This window comes from Trachemys scripta, chromosome 11 (assembly GCF_013100865.1).
Source record: "Trachemys scripta elegans isolate TJP31775 chromosome 11, CAS_Tse_1.0, whole genome shotgun sequence".
Classification (NCBI taxonomy): Eukaryota; Metazoa; Chordata; order Testudines; family Emydidae; genus Trachemys; species Trachemys scripta.
In genome coordinates, this window is record NC_048308.1 from 38,824,347 (window position 1) to 38,842,369 (window position 18,023).

The window sequence follows — 18,023 nt, forward strand, 5'->3', positions numbered from 1 at the left end:
TACTCACCTGCTTACAGCCAAGCATGTGCTTAAGTGCTTTGCTTGATCAGGTCCATAATTATTATTTGTATATGAAGTCCTGAGCTCCTCGAACTCTAACTGAAATTAACAGAACTAGAGGGCACTCAGTATCACACAGGAGGGTGCTTGGTACCTAATATAACTGGGCTCTAATAACTTGTTGCCCCTTTATTCAAGCAGTTTTTTTAGTGGCATTTCTTAGACTCTCTGATCATTTGTTCTTGGATTCACGCGGAAGGACTCGTCTGGGCCCACTGGTATTAACTGGAAATAAAGCTGATAACTCAGCTTCTCTCTACTGCTCTGTTACTCTGTCTCAGCTTGCTTATGGAAACCTTCCATGCCTGCTCCTGAAACAGTATTTACCTGTTAGTGTAAATATACATGCTCTATCTTCCCTGAGCCTCCCAGAGGAAATTCTATCATTTAAGAAACTAAAACACTATCCAAATGACCACTGTTTCTCGGCTGTGAACTAATAGGAGTGCTACCAAGAAAATGGAAAGGTTCATTCACTTTGGATACTTTTATCCTGAAAAGAATCCAGTAAGAATGTATTCCAAACCTTTGTTTTTAACACATTGAGGGTTTTGCTGATTTTGTTCATTTTTTGTTTTGTTTCTTGTTCTAAAATGGTATTACTCTCTTTTAATACTAGGACTGTAAATGGAAAATGTATATGGAGATGGATGGGGATGAAATTGCAATAACCTACATAAAAGATGTGACGTTCAACACTAACCTACCTGATGTAGAGATTTTAAAAATGACAAAGGTAGGGTTTACAGCCTTCATGAATTCATAGATCTCAAACAAAGACATTAAATACCACAGCAAGAGAGTTTTGTGCTTGTGAAAAGCTGAGTCTCCTGACAGCTTTTAAATAAAATGCATTATTTTTGAAGATTTGTATCATAATGGGAGTGATTTGTTAATATTCCCCATTAAGCCAGGCTAACAATAAAGCAATATGAGAGGAATCATTTAAAATTTTCTTTTTACTTCCATGGTATTTTTTCTTTATTTGTTTACCACGTTGAAATGAAAGAAAAAGTGCAAGTGATGAAAATGTTCCACTTACTGAAACTTCCATATGCTATGTGTATTTTTTTTAAAACTCTGACTTTGTTATGCAACTCTGCTCTCAAATGTGATAAGGTCTTAAACCCTACCCTTGCAACCAAGATCAGAGCTCAGTGCAAGGTCTGGAACCTTAATTCCACAAAGTCATAGAAAAGTAGTTAGCAGCCAATGCATAGAAAAGTCACAGTAATGGGGGAAAAAACCCTGTCCGTTAACTTTAGTAACTCAAGCCCTAATGGCACCATAAAATGCAGCTTGTGACCATTGTTTTATTACAAAAATGGGAAAATGTGGCAAAGAAATGGAGTGGGTAGTCGGATGTATTCCACATTGAGTACCGTCAGTGAAATATAGAGCATCTTCAACTCCACCTCGACGGGAGTTTAACTTGACTTCAGTATTTGCCTCTAAATATTTACTAGCCAATGACTTGACTGATTTTAATCTAGGAGATGGAAGTTGTTTTGATAGGCAGGGCACTCTGTTTGCAGTTCATTTGTAATTGATTGTTTTTTATTAATGTGACCCACCCTAATACCTTGGCAATGTGTAACAATATACATTTCTAAATGAAAAAATATGCAACATCTTGATTGCCAATTAGAATGCTGCTCTAATATGCCCTGATGGAAAAACTCTCATGAATGGCTTTAACTGTGTACATTCCTTATTCAATGTTCATTGGCTGTTTTGTCTTACAAACAACTGCTGGATCCAAACCCTTAACAGGGAAAATAATAGGAAATAACAAAATATGGTGTTACCATGATAGGCTTATGACACAGAATTTCCCCCACTGGAACTAACACTAATGCTGTCCTTGTGTTTGTGGCCACTGAATGCTGGAACCTTTATTATTAGTGTTAAGATTTGTTAGTTTTTGCATTTTCTCTTGTGAGACACATTTCTTTGTATTTCATATCTCAAGGCTTTGCATGGTTTTTTTCTGTTAAAATTTTATCAGTATTAAAATTAAACAAAATGAGATTGTCGGGTATAAGCTTAACATTCAGCATACTTCTACGTCCTTTTAACCTGGAGGAGAATATCTTCAGGAATCTAAGTATCTGCTCTTGTTGTTTTTTAAAATTTCCTCTTTGTTGCCAAGAAATTAAAAAAGAATGAAAGAAAATGTTAAGGTCCCTACAAAAACATTGCGTTTCTTCTGCTTCCTCTGTAAAAGCAGTTAGCTTAAGAATACTATACTCCGCAAATACATTTTATTGTTAATTTAGTAATTACTAAACAAGGAAGTAAACAATTTTGAACTGTGTTTCTTTATGTCCCATTAATACATAGGGAAAATATGGATGCATTTGCCACATGAAAAAGGACAAAAGCTGTAGGGAATTAGTTTTTAAAAAAAACCTTTTTGGTGTAATAATAAAGCAATCAAATGGCAAATAATAATCCTTCCCCCCCACACACATACATTCTGTTTATTTTTCCCTTTTCAGCCACCATTTGTAATGGAGAAATGGATTGTGGGAATAGCAAAAGATCAGAATGTAGAATGTATTATTACATATGAGGTAAGTACAGAAAAAGTAAGGCAAATACTTATCCAAGTTGAAAACCTAAAGCATGATTTCATTAAAAGATGGTAGCAGGGCACTTTGACTTTGCTGCATACTGTAATCAAGATCTAGCACTGCATATTAATTGTAAAATCTCGAGTTCTGATGAAAAACTGAATGATGTCTTCAGAGACTGTGTGTTCAGACTCCTGGATGGGACATCTCTCTCTCCCTCAAGTAAGAAAACTTTTTTATTTAAACAGTGGTCAGTATTGCTGGTGTTTGTTGAAGAGATGTGTTTCTTACCTTGTCAGGGAAGTGCTAATTAGCTGAGGAACAACAGGAGGAGGAAGAAGGTGAGGAGAGAAACATAAAATAAAATCTGGAGACAATTTAGCACTATTTAACCTGATGGAAATTAGACTTTGTATTAAAAGGTTTTGCTTACTTACAAAAAGTGTTTTATAAAGACCAACGGCATGCTTCACACTGAGGCTAATAATTGAAATCCCAGCTCTGTCCTGAGGCGTGGATTCAAGCAGTGCTATAGAGATAGGAAAATTCTGGACCTAGCTTGCTTGCCTCAGAAGTGAAGAACAGTGGTTTTCTCTGGCAGGAAGACTAACCCCAGGTTCCTTTTAGCTGGTAGTGCCTCAGAGGAGTCCCAGGGACAGACTGCAGGATTAAAGAGCTTGCTACTGTAGGCAAGTTACCATGAGGGGAACCCCTGCAACAATATCTGCCTACTGCCTATCTCTTTTAGCAGAGAGGACTGTTTACTTGAAGCGTAACTTGATTTAGTTATTAAAATATTTGTTAAAAAGCAAGGCATTTCAGTCTTGCCCTCGTACAGGATATTAACTGAATGGGAAATTCATTTTTAGCAGAATCATAAAACTGTTATCCAAAAGCCTCTGGATTCTACCAATCTCTGAGATCAGGCTAGAGGGTTTTACTAAAGAAACCATGTATACGAAATGATAACACCCTCAGAGTGTTATTGGAAGGTCACTGGCATGGCAGTTTGTTTTGTTGTGTCCTAAATCTGTTCTGTTTCTTGAATAGGGTGATGTTAGAGCTCCAAAAACCACCAGGCACATACATGCAGTTCAGTGGAGTAAACTGAAAGCTCAGGATGAGGTGAAGTCAGTACAGCTCATGATCCAGACCTCCCTCCCAAACTCGGAAGGCAGGCCAGGAAACAGGTCCAACTCAAGTAAGTCAATATGTTTGAATGGCATTAAATTTATTGCTGAAAGATGCAAAACCTTTAAAGAAGGACTAGCAAAAACTCACTAACTAAAACTCTATTTCAGCAATATAGGTCCGTCTCACTGCTTTGGCAGGGATCTGTGGTAGCTGTGATGTCCTGCTGGGATGTATGCAGGAGTAACACAGCAGAGCCATAGCAAGCCAGTGTAACTTTGAGGGATGTGAGAGAGAGAGCGAGACACCTGAAATGTTAGGTAGTCGTGTGCTGATTGGCCCAACCTGGTTAAAGGGGGATTATTCTGTATATGTTGCTAAAGTAGTGGATCTTTGAGACTGTAAATAATTCATGGCAATAAGTTGTCACTATGCTGTGCCCCATGCCACTTGGAGCTTCACAGAGACAGCAGGAACAGAACTCAGGTCATCCTGCTCCAAAACCCACCATCTCTTCCCATCTGAGTTAAAGAAGAATTTGCACTAGATATCAGTAGTAAAGGGCCTAAAAAACTAGCTGAGTAGATCTGATCCTATCAGGTAGAGGGCATGCGTGCGCCCACACGCAAGTTCATTACAATAGTTTATTTGTAGTTTATCTTAACGTCGTCAGTGATGTTTTAATTGTAAGTAGTAATGGGAGGTAAATCAATCTTTTGTCCTAACTAAATAGCCTGTTAGTACTCCTGAAGATGTTCCCTGTCCAGTCTTCAGTTGTCTGAATGTTGCTTTCTCACATGCATACAGTTTTACCATCTGTCTGAGCCCATCATGCAAGCCTTTCCAAACTGGAGGTTGGTCTGCAGAGTGTGTCAGTGCTCAGCAAGCAGGGGTGTAAATCGACATTGCTCTAGCATGCTGCACACTAACTGGCCGTGTGAATCCTGCTACCAGGCACTAGAAGTTCTATAACGCTTTGACGTACTCCAGTTTGAGACAGCAGTACGGCAGAGCACTCTGTGGGACCTTTAGTGGTCAGTAGCAGTATCTGCATGGCACACTAAAGTGCTGCAGGTTTGCACCCGAGCTTCCTGAGCATGAAGAAACCCTGTAGGTTTGCCCTGGGTTTCATACTCTTCTCTTTAGCACATTAATGGAGGTTGGACCTATGCATCAATGGGCAAGTCCAGTCATTGCTTCCAGGACTATGGCGGTCCCCCAGATAGTGGAGCCATGAATGTTTTCACAGCACAAGGGAGGAGGGTAGATTCCAGAGACTATGCACAGAGGGCACAGCCATGGCAGAGCTCAGCTCGACAGGGGCTCCATGCTCAGGGTGAAGGGGTGGGGCCAGGAGATTCACCACTGGGAGGATTCTTCAGTCCAGTTCGGCAGTGGGATCACATTATAGATACAGATTGCTGCTTGTGGGGCTGAAGTAAACTTCACCCAGTGGCTTGTGGGAGGTCATTGTCCTTGTCTTCCCCCCGGCCCACCGCATCTTTTCAGCACCCTGTCCAGCTACTCAGGCTGGGCTAAGGATTTCCCCCCGAGAGAATATAGCCCATATTCTAAAGTGTCTCAGCGGTGGGCCTCAAACTTTAATCCATGAATAGTCACTGAATGGCTTTAGAGAGGGAGCGCACAGTAACTGTAGTGTCACGCCCTGATACCGCCTGGCAAACATTGGTTGAATCAATGTGTGATGAAGATGTATCTGTCTGCCTCCATATGCTGACAAACTGACTCTTAGCCAGGAAAAAAAGAAATGAGCCAGCTGTGAGCAAGAGGATCTTCTCCCTCCCTCCCCCCGTGTCTCCTCCCATCTCTTCCTTCCAATAGCTGTAGGGGAAGAGAGTCTTCCCCCAGCCCCTTCCTGGCTCCGTGGAGGGAGTGTTCTCAGTGGCTGTTATCCTGGCCTCCTCTCTCCACACCACACAAGGGGGCAGGAGTACTCCAGTCAGCTCTTGCCTTCTGCCTCCCTCTGTTCTGTTCATGGGCATCCTGAGGCAGTGGCAGCTCCCACAATGCCAGTGAGGTTTGCTCTGCCTCCGTATGAGGAGCAATGCTGTGATCTGGATTCTCTTGCTCTGCCTCGCTGTCTGGCAGAGGAGGCAGGGTGTTCATCAGAGCCCTGGACACTGAGCTGCGTGCAGGGCCATGAAGAGCTTCAGCGTGTAGCTCACACTGCACTGGAGGGTAAATCCAGCCTGCACAGAAGTGACTAAATGCCAGCAGTGCTGTGAGGAAGAATGGAAATTTGCATTACAACACATCTCCAACACATCTCAACATGATCTCTTGGGCCAGCTTGGACTTGTGATTATTCAGTTCCAGAATCTTTATGAACAATGTTTGTTGTGGTTTATTCAATGAGAGAAATTAAACAGGCTTTAAACTGAGATCACTGCACTGCTCAGACCTCTTTCAGAGCTGAGTGCACTTTTGACACAGATGGTCAAACGCAGCCCTGCTGTAACTCCATTGCCTTCAGTGGAGTTTTGCCTGAAAATCTGCCCTCAGAACTCATGTTATTATAAAGACACACATAACTAGAGGCAAAATTGAGCCCAAACTAAAGGGAGCCCATCAACATTCAAATATAGGAAACTTTTTTTAAAATTGCCAGTTCTACTATGGGCTTATGTGTTTAATATTAGTAGCACTATAGTATTAGACAGACCGACAGCAGATAGCAACAGACTGGAGAATTTGGCCTGTTAGTGCATCATTATAGTGTCCCACATAGTTAATAAACTATGCTGGCTCCATATTATATCCTTGCTAATAATTCAGCCTTGTTTCTCACTACTGTGACCCTTGTCTCCCTCTCCTCCCCTTCCTTTGGTTCTACACCCCTTTACATCTTGTCACTATGAAGATTGCAAGTTCTTCAGGGCACAATCTGTCTTCTATTATATGGCTGTACTGTGTCCCACACAATGGAGTCCTGATCGGGGTCTCTGGGTACTACTGCAATACAAATAATGTATGAGAGTAACAACAAAATAATGGATTGCTACTATGTTTCATATCATGCCTACTGAACCATAAGATTTGTCCCACCCCGCAGAGAGATCAGGGTAGTTCCAAAGCTGCCAGTCTGAGGATGTCCGGTGCAGGCCCCTCATCCTCACAACCTCTGTCTGCATAATGGGGCTGCCTAGGCCACAATCACATCTAGGACAAGGAATCTAGTTACAAGACAGTGGTCCCCTGACCCAGTTGTAACACAACTCTAGTTTGCAATGCAGATGGGACCTAAAGTATGTTCTGTAGGGATATGTCTACACTGCAATAAAATATTCACAGCTGGCCCATGTCAGCTGACTGAGGATCACGGGACTTGAGCTGCGGGGCTATAAAATTGCAGTGTAGATGTTTGGAGGCGAACTCTGGGACCCTGAGAGAGTGGGGGAGAGAGACCCAGAGCCAGTGCTTCAGCCTGAGCCCAAACATCGACACTGCCATTTTATAACCCTAAGGGTTTGTCTTCATTGCAGAGTTAACTCAGGTGACTAGCACCCAGTTCAACCTAGCCCAGGTGTGAGCAGTCACATTGCAAACCCAGACCCGAGTTAGGGTGTCCTCGCTGGTGCTGCACTCACCTAGGTGCGTTGCTAGGACTTCAAGAGGCATCTCCCATGGTTATTTGCAGTAAGCTGCGCTGCTGTAGGATGCATTCCCAGTGAATTGTGGAACAACTTGTCTACAGTTCTAGGCATGGGGGGAATTGTGGGAAGCTGCTGGAGGACTATCAGTACTCAAGTGATTAAGCCTGCATCCTCACTGTGTGAACGTGGCACCCGAGCTCTAACCCTCCCCCCCCCCAGCCAGGCCAGCTAGCCTGGGTTTAAAGCACCACCAAATTTGGGTGAGGGGCTTTTTTTGTATTAATGGGAGGTTTAAGGGCAACACCCAGGTCAGACCCTGAGTTAACACTGCAGGGAAGACATACGCTCACTGGGCTACATATTTATTCTGCGTACAGAATGTGTCAGAACCAAGATATCAGGATTTCTAACTCTGAATCAAGCAATGGGGAGAGGTAAAACCTGCTCTGGCCCCACAGAGATATTCAAGGCATAAAAATAGTTTCATTGCAACAAACAGGTGAGGTCCCCACTAGGAAGCTGACAACACTTGTGCAAAGAGTGACACAGAACAGCCATTAAAAACAGTAAGTGTACTACTTCAGCTGCATCAAAGAGAGCATCTCATTCAGGGGATCAGTTAGTGGTGGTTTCCCTGATGTTATGAGATGGCTGCTTGCTACATGAGGCCAGGAAGCAGGTGTGCTTCTGCAAAATAGTAACAACCAGGGTCCCAAATTAAAGTCCTGAGGCTGCTATTCCGAGGTATATGAGGTCCGTGTTTTGCATCCACAGGCTAGTGAGAAGAACAGAGGCGACTGAATATAATATGCAGTGCCTAGAAAGCGCAAATACTCATACTGCACACATTTCTTTAAAACTGTAACTTACCAGGAGAAGGCTAAGAAACCTGGAAAGCCATTCACATCGTCTTTTTCAGGAGAGTTCATCTTTGTGTGCAGACAGAGCTGTCTGACATGGAGGCATCACAATCAGCCCTTGACAGGAAAGACTCTTCCCTTTTGATATAAAATTGAAGTGATTTTAATCCCTCAGGATTCAACTAAAGCCTGAGGAAGGGAAAACAAATATATGGGGACTTCCCCCACCCCCCCTTACCAAGCCTACAAAATGGGAATGATTTTCTATTAACTCTCTAAGAAGAGAAGATATTTAGTTTGTGTGTACACTGTAAAGGACAGTGCATAAAACCAGACCTCTGGAAATTTCCCATTGCAGATGCTGTGGTAACATCTCTAGTAAAAGACCGTATTCATGACAGAGCTATTCTTCCCTCAGAAAACCAGCAATAAAATGGAGGAATCTGAAATCCTCTGCTATAGCTATTTGCATTTCAGTTGAGTTTAAGCAGCCTGGAAATGCCAAGTCTATGGTCTCCTACTAGAATATTAGCATTTTTTAAAGGATAAATCCATTTAAATCTATTTTGAACAAAATTACTTCAGCTTCATCCTGTATGTATATTGTGTATATATATTGTATGGCATCTCATACAAATAGGCCTGATTTTCAGAAGGGCTTCAACTCAAGGTGTGGGTGCTAAGAGCTTCTGAAAATTAGCTCTCTCTCTATCTTCTGATTTTTAAAGCATCCATCAACGTAGATTAATAAATTTCCCAAATAAATTAAATCTACATGGCAAGGTCAATAGTGGACCTCATGAAGTCTTCTGTTCTCCCTTCCTTGGCTGTAGAAAGATCTGCTTGTAACATATGTATAATCATAATCAATTTTGAGGAATCTTATGTATTTTCTTTGTTTACTCTAATTTGACTTCATTCTAATTTTATTTTTCCGTGTTTTATATTTTGATATGGGTGCAGCAGGAAGGTTTTTACAAAAGTTTTCTTGTAACATGCCCTACAGGTGGTTAGACTCTGAATTAGTCTGACCTCATTACACAGCTGTTATCCCCTCAATCGAGAACAATATTTCTGGCTTTGATGCACTTTGTAAAGTGCATTGTCCCACAGGTGCAGAGCTGTCTTGGCGGGTCCTAGATGGAGATGTGGTTCTGACCTGTTGATGACTTTGAAAATCAGGACTAAGTCGTTGTACAGTTTGGAGGTGATGAATGCAGGTCCACAGAAGCCAGATCCTCCTCCAGGATGAAAGAGCAGTTTCCTAGTCAGATGCAGGTGGAAGAAGGCATTTGGCACTAGGGATGCTATTTGTTCATGTAGGCTTAATGAAGAGTTGAATCGGAATCCAGGCCTTCATACCAGTTAGACAGTTTCTCCCCTGCAATTTGTCTGTGGAATGGCGAGGACAATGTCCAGGCTATTTCTTCAACATATTTGCCCCTTCTGACCAACATGACTTCAGTTCTGTTTGGGTTGAGTTTGAGACTCTTTGTCCAGGTGATGATCTCTTTCAGGCATTGGGACATCCTTGTGATCTCATGGGTTATGCCGGTACAAAGTGAGATCTACAGGTGGGTGTCACTGGTATAGCATTGGCAGGGGAGCCCATAGCATTTTGCCCCCTCTCCAAGCAGTCTTAAGTGGATATTAAATAGAAGGCGAGACAAGCTCTTTTTCTGTGGGTCCTGCAAATGAGGTACTTTGAGGGGAGGACCAGTTGTCCATCACCAATCCCTGTTGGAAGCCATTGGAGTGATGCACCATCTATGTTACATAAGTGGGACAACAGCATCCTATGGTCAACTCCGTCCAAAGCTGCAGAAAGGCCAAGAAGTATGAACATTGAGATATAGTCTCTATTCATTTCAATGAGGAGCATGTCTTTTAGTGCTACTAGTCCTTTGTCCTGTGCCCTGGTTTGAAGCCTGATTGTGCAGCATGCCGTATGTTGGCAGATGTCACATTACTGGAATGTGGTTGCCACTATTCTGTCAGTGATTTTGATGAAAAGGGGCAGGAGTTGGAGAGAATTTGCTCATCCAGCTATCTGAGGATCTGGAGGACAACAGGAAAATTGGCAGGTTTGAGTCTCTGAAGAAAACATTGCTTATTCTAGTTTGCAGGGGGTTTTGCTTTGCAAGAGGGGCATAGACCTGGTTTGCAAGTAGTGCCTTGAATATTCTTTAAGGGCTTCATCATGTATGAGGGGACCCTAGAAGGGCTACATCTTCTAGGGCTCCATCATCAGGAGTGGTATATCAGTAAATACTATCTGGTCCTGTTTCAAGTTTACTTCTGCAGTTAGTTCTTTCACATACTTGGTTGATCTTTTCTGTGAAATGGGATGAGGGCTCTTCATGCTGGTTGGATTATGTTATCCAATTCCTTATTTGGAATACCTCTGCCAGCTATGATTTGATGGCTGGATGGCAAAAGAATAGAAGGTGGGGAGGAATTCATGTGGTTTTTTGGGGGGGCGTGGAGGGCGGGAAGGTGGGTGTTGCTTCTGTTATTGCAGTGGTGTAGTTCTGCGAGAAGTCTTTGTGTTGGTGGATGAATTCAGATCAGGTTTTGCATCACTTCTGCCTATGCACTTCATTTGATGTAATTTATGTGTGAACCCCAGTGATCGTTTTGGTCGGTGTAAGTGTAGAGAGTGACTTGGGACCAAAGCATCAGTAATACTGGGAGTCAGATGATTATATAGTTGTATAAGCACCCTGCCTAGTAGCTGGGTGGTTTGGTCTCCTACAGCATGCTGAAAGAACAGATTTCCTTCCCTGTATATAGGCCATTTTTGTGACTTTCGATATTTTATTTGCTCCATAACTGTAGTCCTTGGCGCACTTGCTGGTGGTCCAGGTGGACAGCCGGCCTGTCACATGATATTGTGGCTCCTTGTTTCAAGCTTCTTTTACAGGTCTCTTCTTTGCAATGTAGGCCATGGAATCATTTCCCAACGGCAGTAGCTGAAGACAGATCAGAGGGGATATTTAAAACTAGACTACATAAAACACAAGAAAACATCCTATAGGAAGCAAACCTGCTTTGGTGGGTAGATGGACTGAATGGTTTAATAGGTCTTTTCCATTTCTCACCTCTATCATCCACACAGGTGACACTATATGCACCGGTTAATTGATGCATTAAATAACATTGTATTGAATATTGTAATACCTGGGATTAATTTCTGTCAGGCAGCAAGGGAGGGGAATAATTTGACTGATATATTATATTTTGCTACATTCTTAGCAGCAATTACTCTCTAGATATTTTGAGTCCTTATCACAGGTCTTTATTAAGTGGAAATGCAGTTTCTTGGCAATTCAAACCATGTGACTCTTGTTTCCATTTATATTTCAGGTATAGATGTTGAATGGATGCACACTCTAAGAATGCGTCAAATGGAAAAAAGCACTTCACACCAGCATTCCCATCCCCACAGTCCTAATAGTGTGACACAATTTTTACCATATCTTCACAACCAAGACTCCTATGCTGCTGCTCTAAGACGGACACGAATTCCTATTAGCTATCAGATTACACCGATAAATCATTCCAGAAGTTCATCTCCAACCCCATATGGACTGATGAGAACTCTATCGTCACTACATCTTAATTCAAAGGGAAGTAGTACCTCTAGTGCAGCTTCTGATAGCCCTTCAGAAAGGGACAGATCGGCAGGCAAAAGCAGGAATAGTTATATCAGTGACTCTGGACTCTCCATAAATGGAAGATATAGTGGAAAAAGCCCACAAACTGCTTCTGCAACACCTAGACGCTCTGGAAAAATGTACAGTTCTTCCCAGTCAACATTCAACCCATCAAAGTCATATGACCACAAAAAGCACACACACTATCCCCATCAACCAAAGTCCATACCAGGTATGCCTTTGAAAACAGAAGGCAAACCTAAAGAAAATGATGAAGAGACCAAAGTTAATGAAGGTGGATGGATAAAGGTAGAGTATTCAAAGAAATCTCATAGACAGAGTACAGGCAAGTCAACTAAAGAGAGACCAAAGGGAACTTGGCGGAGCCGGAGAATGTTTTGAAGAGGGGACTAGCTGACATTTTATAGAGCGTTTTTTCCCTTTAATTTAACAGAATTTTTGGTTTATACAATGAAATCAAATCTACTGTTTAAAATTTTTCTACCCTTAGTATATGCCTTCTAGAAACACTACCTCTCACTGAGATGACAGCCAAACTCACTCCGTCTGAAGTATCTATCAATGGCCAGTGTTGGAAGACAGGATACTTGGCTAGATGGACCATTGGTCACCCAGTATGCCCATTCTTATGTTCAAACAGAGAGCAGAACCGGGGTTCCGCTAGTCACAGCTCCCGCAAAGAACATCTGTCAGGGACAGCTCCTGGTCATGATGTTTTCATTCCAAATGTTGGTGAATTGCAACTGCTTTTCTCTCCTCCCTTTCTCTGCTGGTGTCTCTGGTTGGCTGGGAGTCCATTACATTAGCTTAATCATTCAATAAAAACTAAATAAGATAACTGTGTATCATAAGAAAAAGTTCTTCTGTTCATTCTTACCAAGTGACACCCAGCAACCTCACGCTCTGGATGCCAATACTGTGCCCTGATGTTCAGGAAGAGACCATTATCTTATTTCACAACTCTCAGTATAGATCTCCCCTCCATACCCCCCCCAATTCTGCTCTATCTGCTCTTGTGCTTCCTCCCTCTGCTCCCAGTTTGCCCTCCACTGATGACAAATCCCCACATCTCCCTTCATTTAAAGGCACAGTTACCATATATTAGCACACTGTGAGACATGGATTTGTCATGATCAGAAGGGGAAAAAAGTGACAGATGTTTATGCTGTTCTTAGGAGAAAAAGAGAGAGAAATTATCTTGACAATAGTTACATCTAATTCTATTGAAGCCTGTGATAATATTTATCCCTGTGCAGCAGGCATTTTTTAAATTGCATTTTAAGTGCTATTTTGTCTTGCAGTCTTCAAGTAGTAAAGAGAAGGTCAGCAAACTTTGTGATTAATATGGTCTGTAACTCCACTGAGAGGAAAGACGCAGCTGTAGGCCTGCTTCTCTTCAGAAAGTTTCTTGTTGATCTTTTCACTCAAATTGGATTTCATGCAATTAAAAAAAGTTAAGATTTCCCAAGATGATAAAAAAAAAAAAAAAAGAGCGAGATTGAGAACAGAAAAGGAACCCAAAGCAATGATGACACAAGCTTAAAGCTGAAAAGCTGTAAATTAGGGCATGGCTACACTTGCAGATCTAGTGCGCCGGGAGTTAAACCAGCCCTTGGAGACAGCAGCAGGGAAAGCGCTGCCGTGTGTTCACACTGTCAGCTGCAAGCGCGGTGGCAGAGAGCAGAGCATTGTGGTAGCTATCCCAGTGTGCAAGTGGCTGCAACGTGCTTTTCAAATGGGTTGGGGGGGGTGGAATGTGACAGGGAGTGTGTTGTGTGTATGTGGGGGGAGAGACAGTGTGTTTGGGGGGCAGAGAGTGTGTCAGCATGAAACTAAGGTGTCCAGATGTCCCGATTTTTTAGGGACAGTCCTGATTTTTGGGTCTTTTTCTTATATAGCCTCCTATTACCCCCCACCCCCTGTTCTGATTTTTCACACTTGCTGTCTGGTCACCCTAGTTCATACAGCGGCGGGGAAAACCCCAATATCAGCTCCCATCCCTCCCGCCTCTCTCTCACACACGCATGCACAAACACCTGCCTTTGCAGCAGCAGCATTCCACAGTAATGGTTTGCTTTGTCCGGGGGAGCAGATAAGCAGCCGGCTGTCAGAAATGGAGCTTTGAAAGGGGATATCCACATGCCTGCAGCCAAGTTCAAAACAATGATCAGACTGGCCACTTGACTTCAAGGGATTATGGGACGTTTCTGGAGGCCAATCACAGTGCAGTAATGCAACACCTCATCCACACTGACACCCAGGCGTTTCAGCCAAGGCACAGCAACTCTATGCTTCTCGTGGAGGTGGATTACTGGGGTGCTCCAGCCGCGGAGTCCAGGCGCATTAAGTGCCTTGCCAGTGTGGACACCTCTGGAGTTAGAGTGCCCAGGGCTGATTTAATGCGCTCTAACTTGCAAGTGTAGCCAAGTGATGACTTTTGTTGAGAGAGGCAGCAAATTCCAGCCTTGCTGCAACATGATTGTGAGCAACCAGCGGTCCTGTAGGACAATGGGCAGGACTTTCTGGATTGCAGCTACAGTCAATTTTAATGAAACTGTTTGTAAGGTGTAAGGTTGAAAACTGACCCGAGTCCACCCAATTTAAGATTAATCAATTTTTGCCTTTATTTATAAATTTTTCAGACAGAATTGCTCCTTATAATTCCTGATCATATAAAAACAGATAAAATGGAAAAAGCAGGGGACCAAGTTACTGAGTTCCCTGGTATCAGGAGCCTCTTGTCCACTTCAAGATGGTCATCTCAGTTTCTGGTCCAGCATTCTCCAACTTGGGCCCTGTTCGCTTGGTTTCTTATATCTTCCCACATTACATATTCATTAGCTTTCTTCTAATCAACGATGAACATTGTGTCTTACATAACCTGTACAATACTCATGTGCAAGCTTCAATTTAAAAAACTTTTGCTATCTACACTGTTTTCATGTCATTCTGTCTCATGTCACGCTACTCCTGTTTCTCCTAACATAGGGACTTTTTAGCATTATGTTTTGTGTATTTTATTGTATTGATTAACTTCCTCTTATCTATGTCCTCCAACACAATACATCCCATGAACAAAACATCACCTTTATCCTGTCAGTTGTGAACATTATTTAAGCCCACCTACATAAGAGAGAAATTGACGTCAACACTCATGTCAAAGCAAAGGCTAGGCCAAAGCCTTGGCATGAGTACTATCATGGCCTATCCAGACTCATACACTATACATAATCATAAACCTTTAACATCAGACTAACTAAATGTAACCGTTATATGAACCATTCAGTAATTCTTCAGCTTTGAAAACTGTAATTCAGTACTGTACATGCATATCCTAAATTGTTCATTAACCTTTATTTTTTGAGTAGGGGAGTTATGGAGAACAATGTGACCTTAATGTTAGCATTTTCTTATTGTTTCCAAAGATGGATTATCAGGGGACCTTTTGCTCAAAGTCTAGCATCACACTTGTATATTATTAAAAAGCATTGTCAATATTTTGCCTGTTGCATTTTGAGGTACTTATGCAATTTTAGGGCCTAGGTATTTAATTGTTCCCCCACATATTGACTCTTTGCCAGCCAAAATAAGATAAGTGACAACAATCCTATTTTTGCAGCAAGTCTCAGAGCCCCAGGTGACTCGAAGTCACAGGGCTCCTGCCATGGGACTAAAAATAGCAGCGTAGACATTCCCACTTGGACAGGCACCTGGGCTCTGAAACGGGACAAGGGGGAATGGGTCTCAGAGCCAGAACAGCAATGTCTGCATTGCTAGTTTTAGCCCCATAGCTGAGTGAGTTAACCCAGGCTCTGAGACTTGTTGCTACAAGGTTGAGTTTTTTTGTTCTGGTTGTTTGTTTGACATGTAGACCTACCTTTAGAGTCAGTGGTTCTCAAACTTTTGTGCTGGTGACCCCTTTCAAATAGCAAAGCCTCTGAGTGTGACCCCTCCCTCCTTATAAATTAAAAACACTTTTTATATATTTAACACCATTATAAATGCTGGATGCAAAGTGGGGTTTGGGGTGGAGGCTGATAGCTTGCGACCCCCATGTAATAACCTTGTGACCCCCAGTTTGAGAACGCCTGCTTTAGATAGATAAATGAGTGTGGATTCCCAGGTATTATTAGCTTCACTTCAATATTCACCAACACAAAGTATCAAATATCCTTTCCTTTGAAGCTATTTTTCAACACTTTATACCAAAACAAATAATGGATTGTGAAGGCTGTGCAGTCAGTTTCTGTTCTGATAATCAGCTTGTCACAGGCCAAGGAGAAATACAGAGAGAAAAGTTACCTGGAGCTCAAAAGTCAGGATAGGTTTTATTGTGCAGGGACTCTGGGTTAATCCAAATTTACAACCTGCAGACTTCTCTGTTTTACACTGAGGATTTAGAATGCTGCTCACGGATTGAGGATCAGCAAGCTGCAAAAGGTGCCTTTGTCCCTGTCTCTCCACACTTGGTCTGAGCACAGCTCAGCTGGTCTGAAGAATCTGGGTAACGAATTTTAGGTGCTGATTTAAAAAAAAAAAAAAAAAAAAGAGAGAGGTCATAGAATAAACACTGCACAACTGTCATTGTTATCCTAGAACTTGTCTATATAGGTAAATTGACCAGTATAATTGGTTCAGAATAAGTTATTCCAGAATAGCTTCGCCTGTGGACACTCTGCTCCAGAATAGTGACTTTATTTCAGAATCATTACAGAACAGAGTAATTAGTCCAGAACAAAAGTCACTTTTATTCAGGAATGGGGTGTCTGGAATATTTTATTCTGCAATAGGTATGCTGGTCAATTTCCCTGTGTAGACAAAGTCCTAGGGTGAAGGATTACAGAGATGAACACTACAGTATGAACTGTAACATGGGACCTGGAGGTTGACATCATAGCTACAAAGGTACCTGAAAACAGGGATGTTTGGAGGCCTCTACGTATGTCATTATGGCTCTATGATTAACTTATGAACCACCATCATGTAGGATGTAGGATGTCATTCCTGGAGCTGCTGCCCTCCAAAGCTGCAGTGGTAGGAAATAACATCACAGTGTCATGTCAGACAATGCTCATTGGATTGGTTCCTAGATATATCAATACCAGAAGCAGAGCTTCCAAGAACAACATAAAAACATAGTTGCCTCCACCATTTTGGACTGAATGATAATGAGGGAATTCTGCTATTCCTGATGTATTTGGCTCGATCAACTTCAGGTGCAATTGTAGTTGCTGCTCTACACCAGTCGAGGAAGGAGGGAATTGGCAGGTTGAGGTGGGGAAATACACTAAATTGGGGGTTTTATTTTCTGTGTTCAAAACATGTTCACTCAAAACCAAGCTAGCAGAAACAGTGGTCGCTATTGGTAGGGCCTCATTGTAGAAAAACTAAGAACTTTATCGCTTAGCTATCTTTCCCTTTCACAAAAATATTACATGACAAAAGATGGAACAAAATAATAAGAAGACTGAGCTAGAGCTGAATTAGGCTGTATGTATAGCTGTGTGATGATAACGTTGTTTTATATTTGTTTTAAAGTGCTCAAAGCTGTTGAGCCACTCTTATTTACCTAAGCATGGCCTGAAAGAATAGCTGCATAAAGTAGCTATTGCCTTAGTTAGGGTACATGGAAAATCAAACACTGAACATTGTTCCCCACTCAGAACAAGAATTGTACTTTAATTGGTGTTCCCTAACTAATATATTTTGGTCTAATCAGAATTGAATTTTGTGTAATACCTTGTGTTAATTGTACCTGAGAATATTTGGTAGAATTGGGCCTCAGTGGTAAAATGTCAAGATCCAAGATCAGGAATGGAGAGGGTTGCATCCAGGATCATGGGTTGAGTCTTCCCTAATCTCAGAAAGAATTTGTGACAGTTTGCAAGAGGATATTTACTTTACAGATGGGTCAGGAGGACAACAGGGTAATTATACTGATCTTAGATAAGGCCTGACCTGACAGAGATTCTAGGAGGTGTGGTATTAGTGGTAGCCATCCAAGAGCTGTCAGCTGGCGGTGGCTGATTATCAAGATGTCCAAACTGATTCCTCTGCTGTTTGTAAGCAATTTAATTCTGTGCCTAATTTTAATCTGCAATGTAC

At 42.0% G+C, this 18,023-nt stretch overlaps 1 protein-coding gene across 2 annotated transcripts in view; it reads left to right on the top strand.

Annotated features, from left to right (window-relative positions):
- Nucleotides 1-13,408, top strand: part of MAP3K20 (mitogen-activated protein kinase kinase kinase 20) — a 129,977-nt gene extending 116,569 nt beyond the window's left edge. For both annotated transcript variants that reach the window (XM_034785402.1, XM_034785401.1), the window contains exons 17-20: nt 680-796; nt 2,562-2,636; nt 3,687-3,837; nt 11,608-13,408. In XM_034785402.1, coding sequence (XP_034641293.1) covers nt 680-796; nt 2,562-2,636; nt 3,687-3,837; nt 11,608-12,299 — 1,035 coding nt within the window. In that variant the 3' untranslated portion in view covers nt 12,300-13,408. The remainder of the gene's footprint in view (nt 1-679; nt 797-2,561; nt 2,637-3,686; nt 3,838-11,607) is intronic.
- Nucleotides 13,409-18,023: the final 4,615 nt, after the last annotated feature.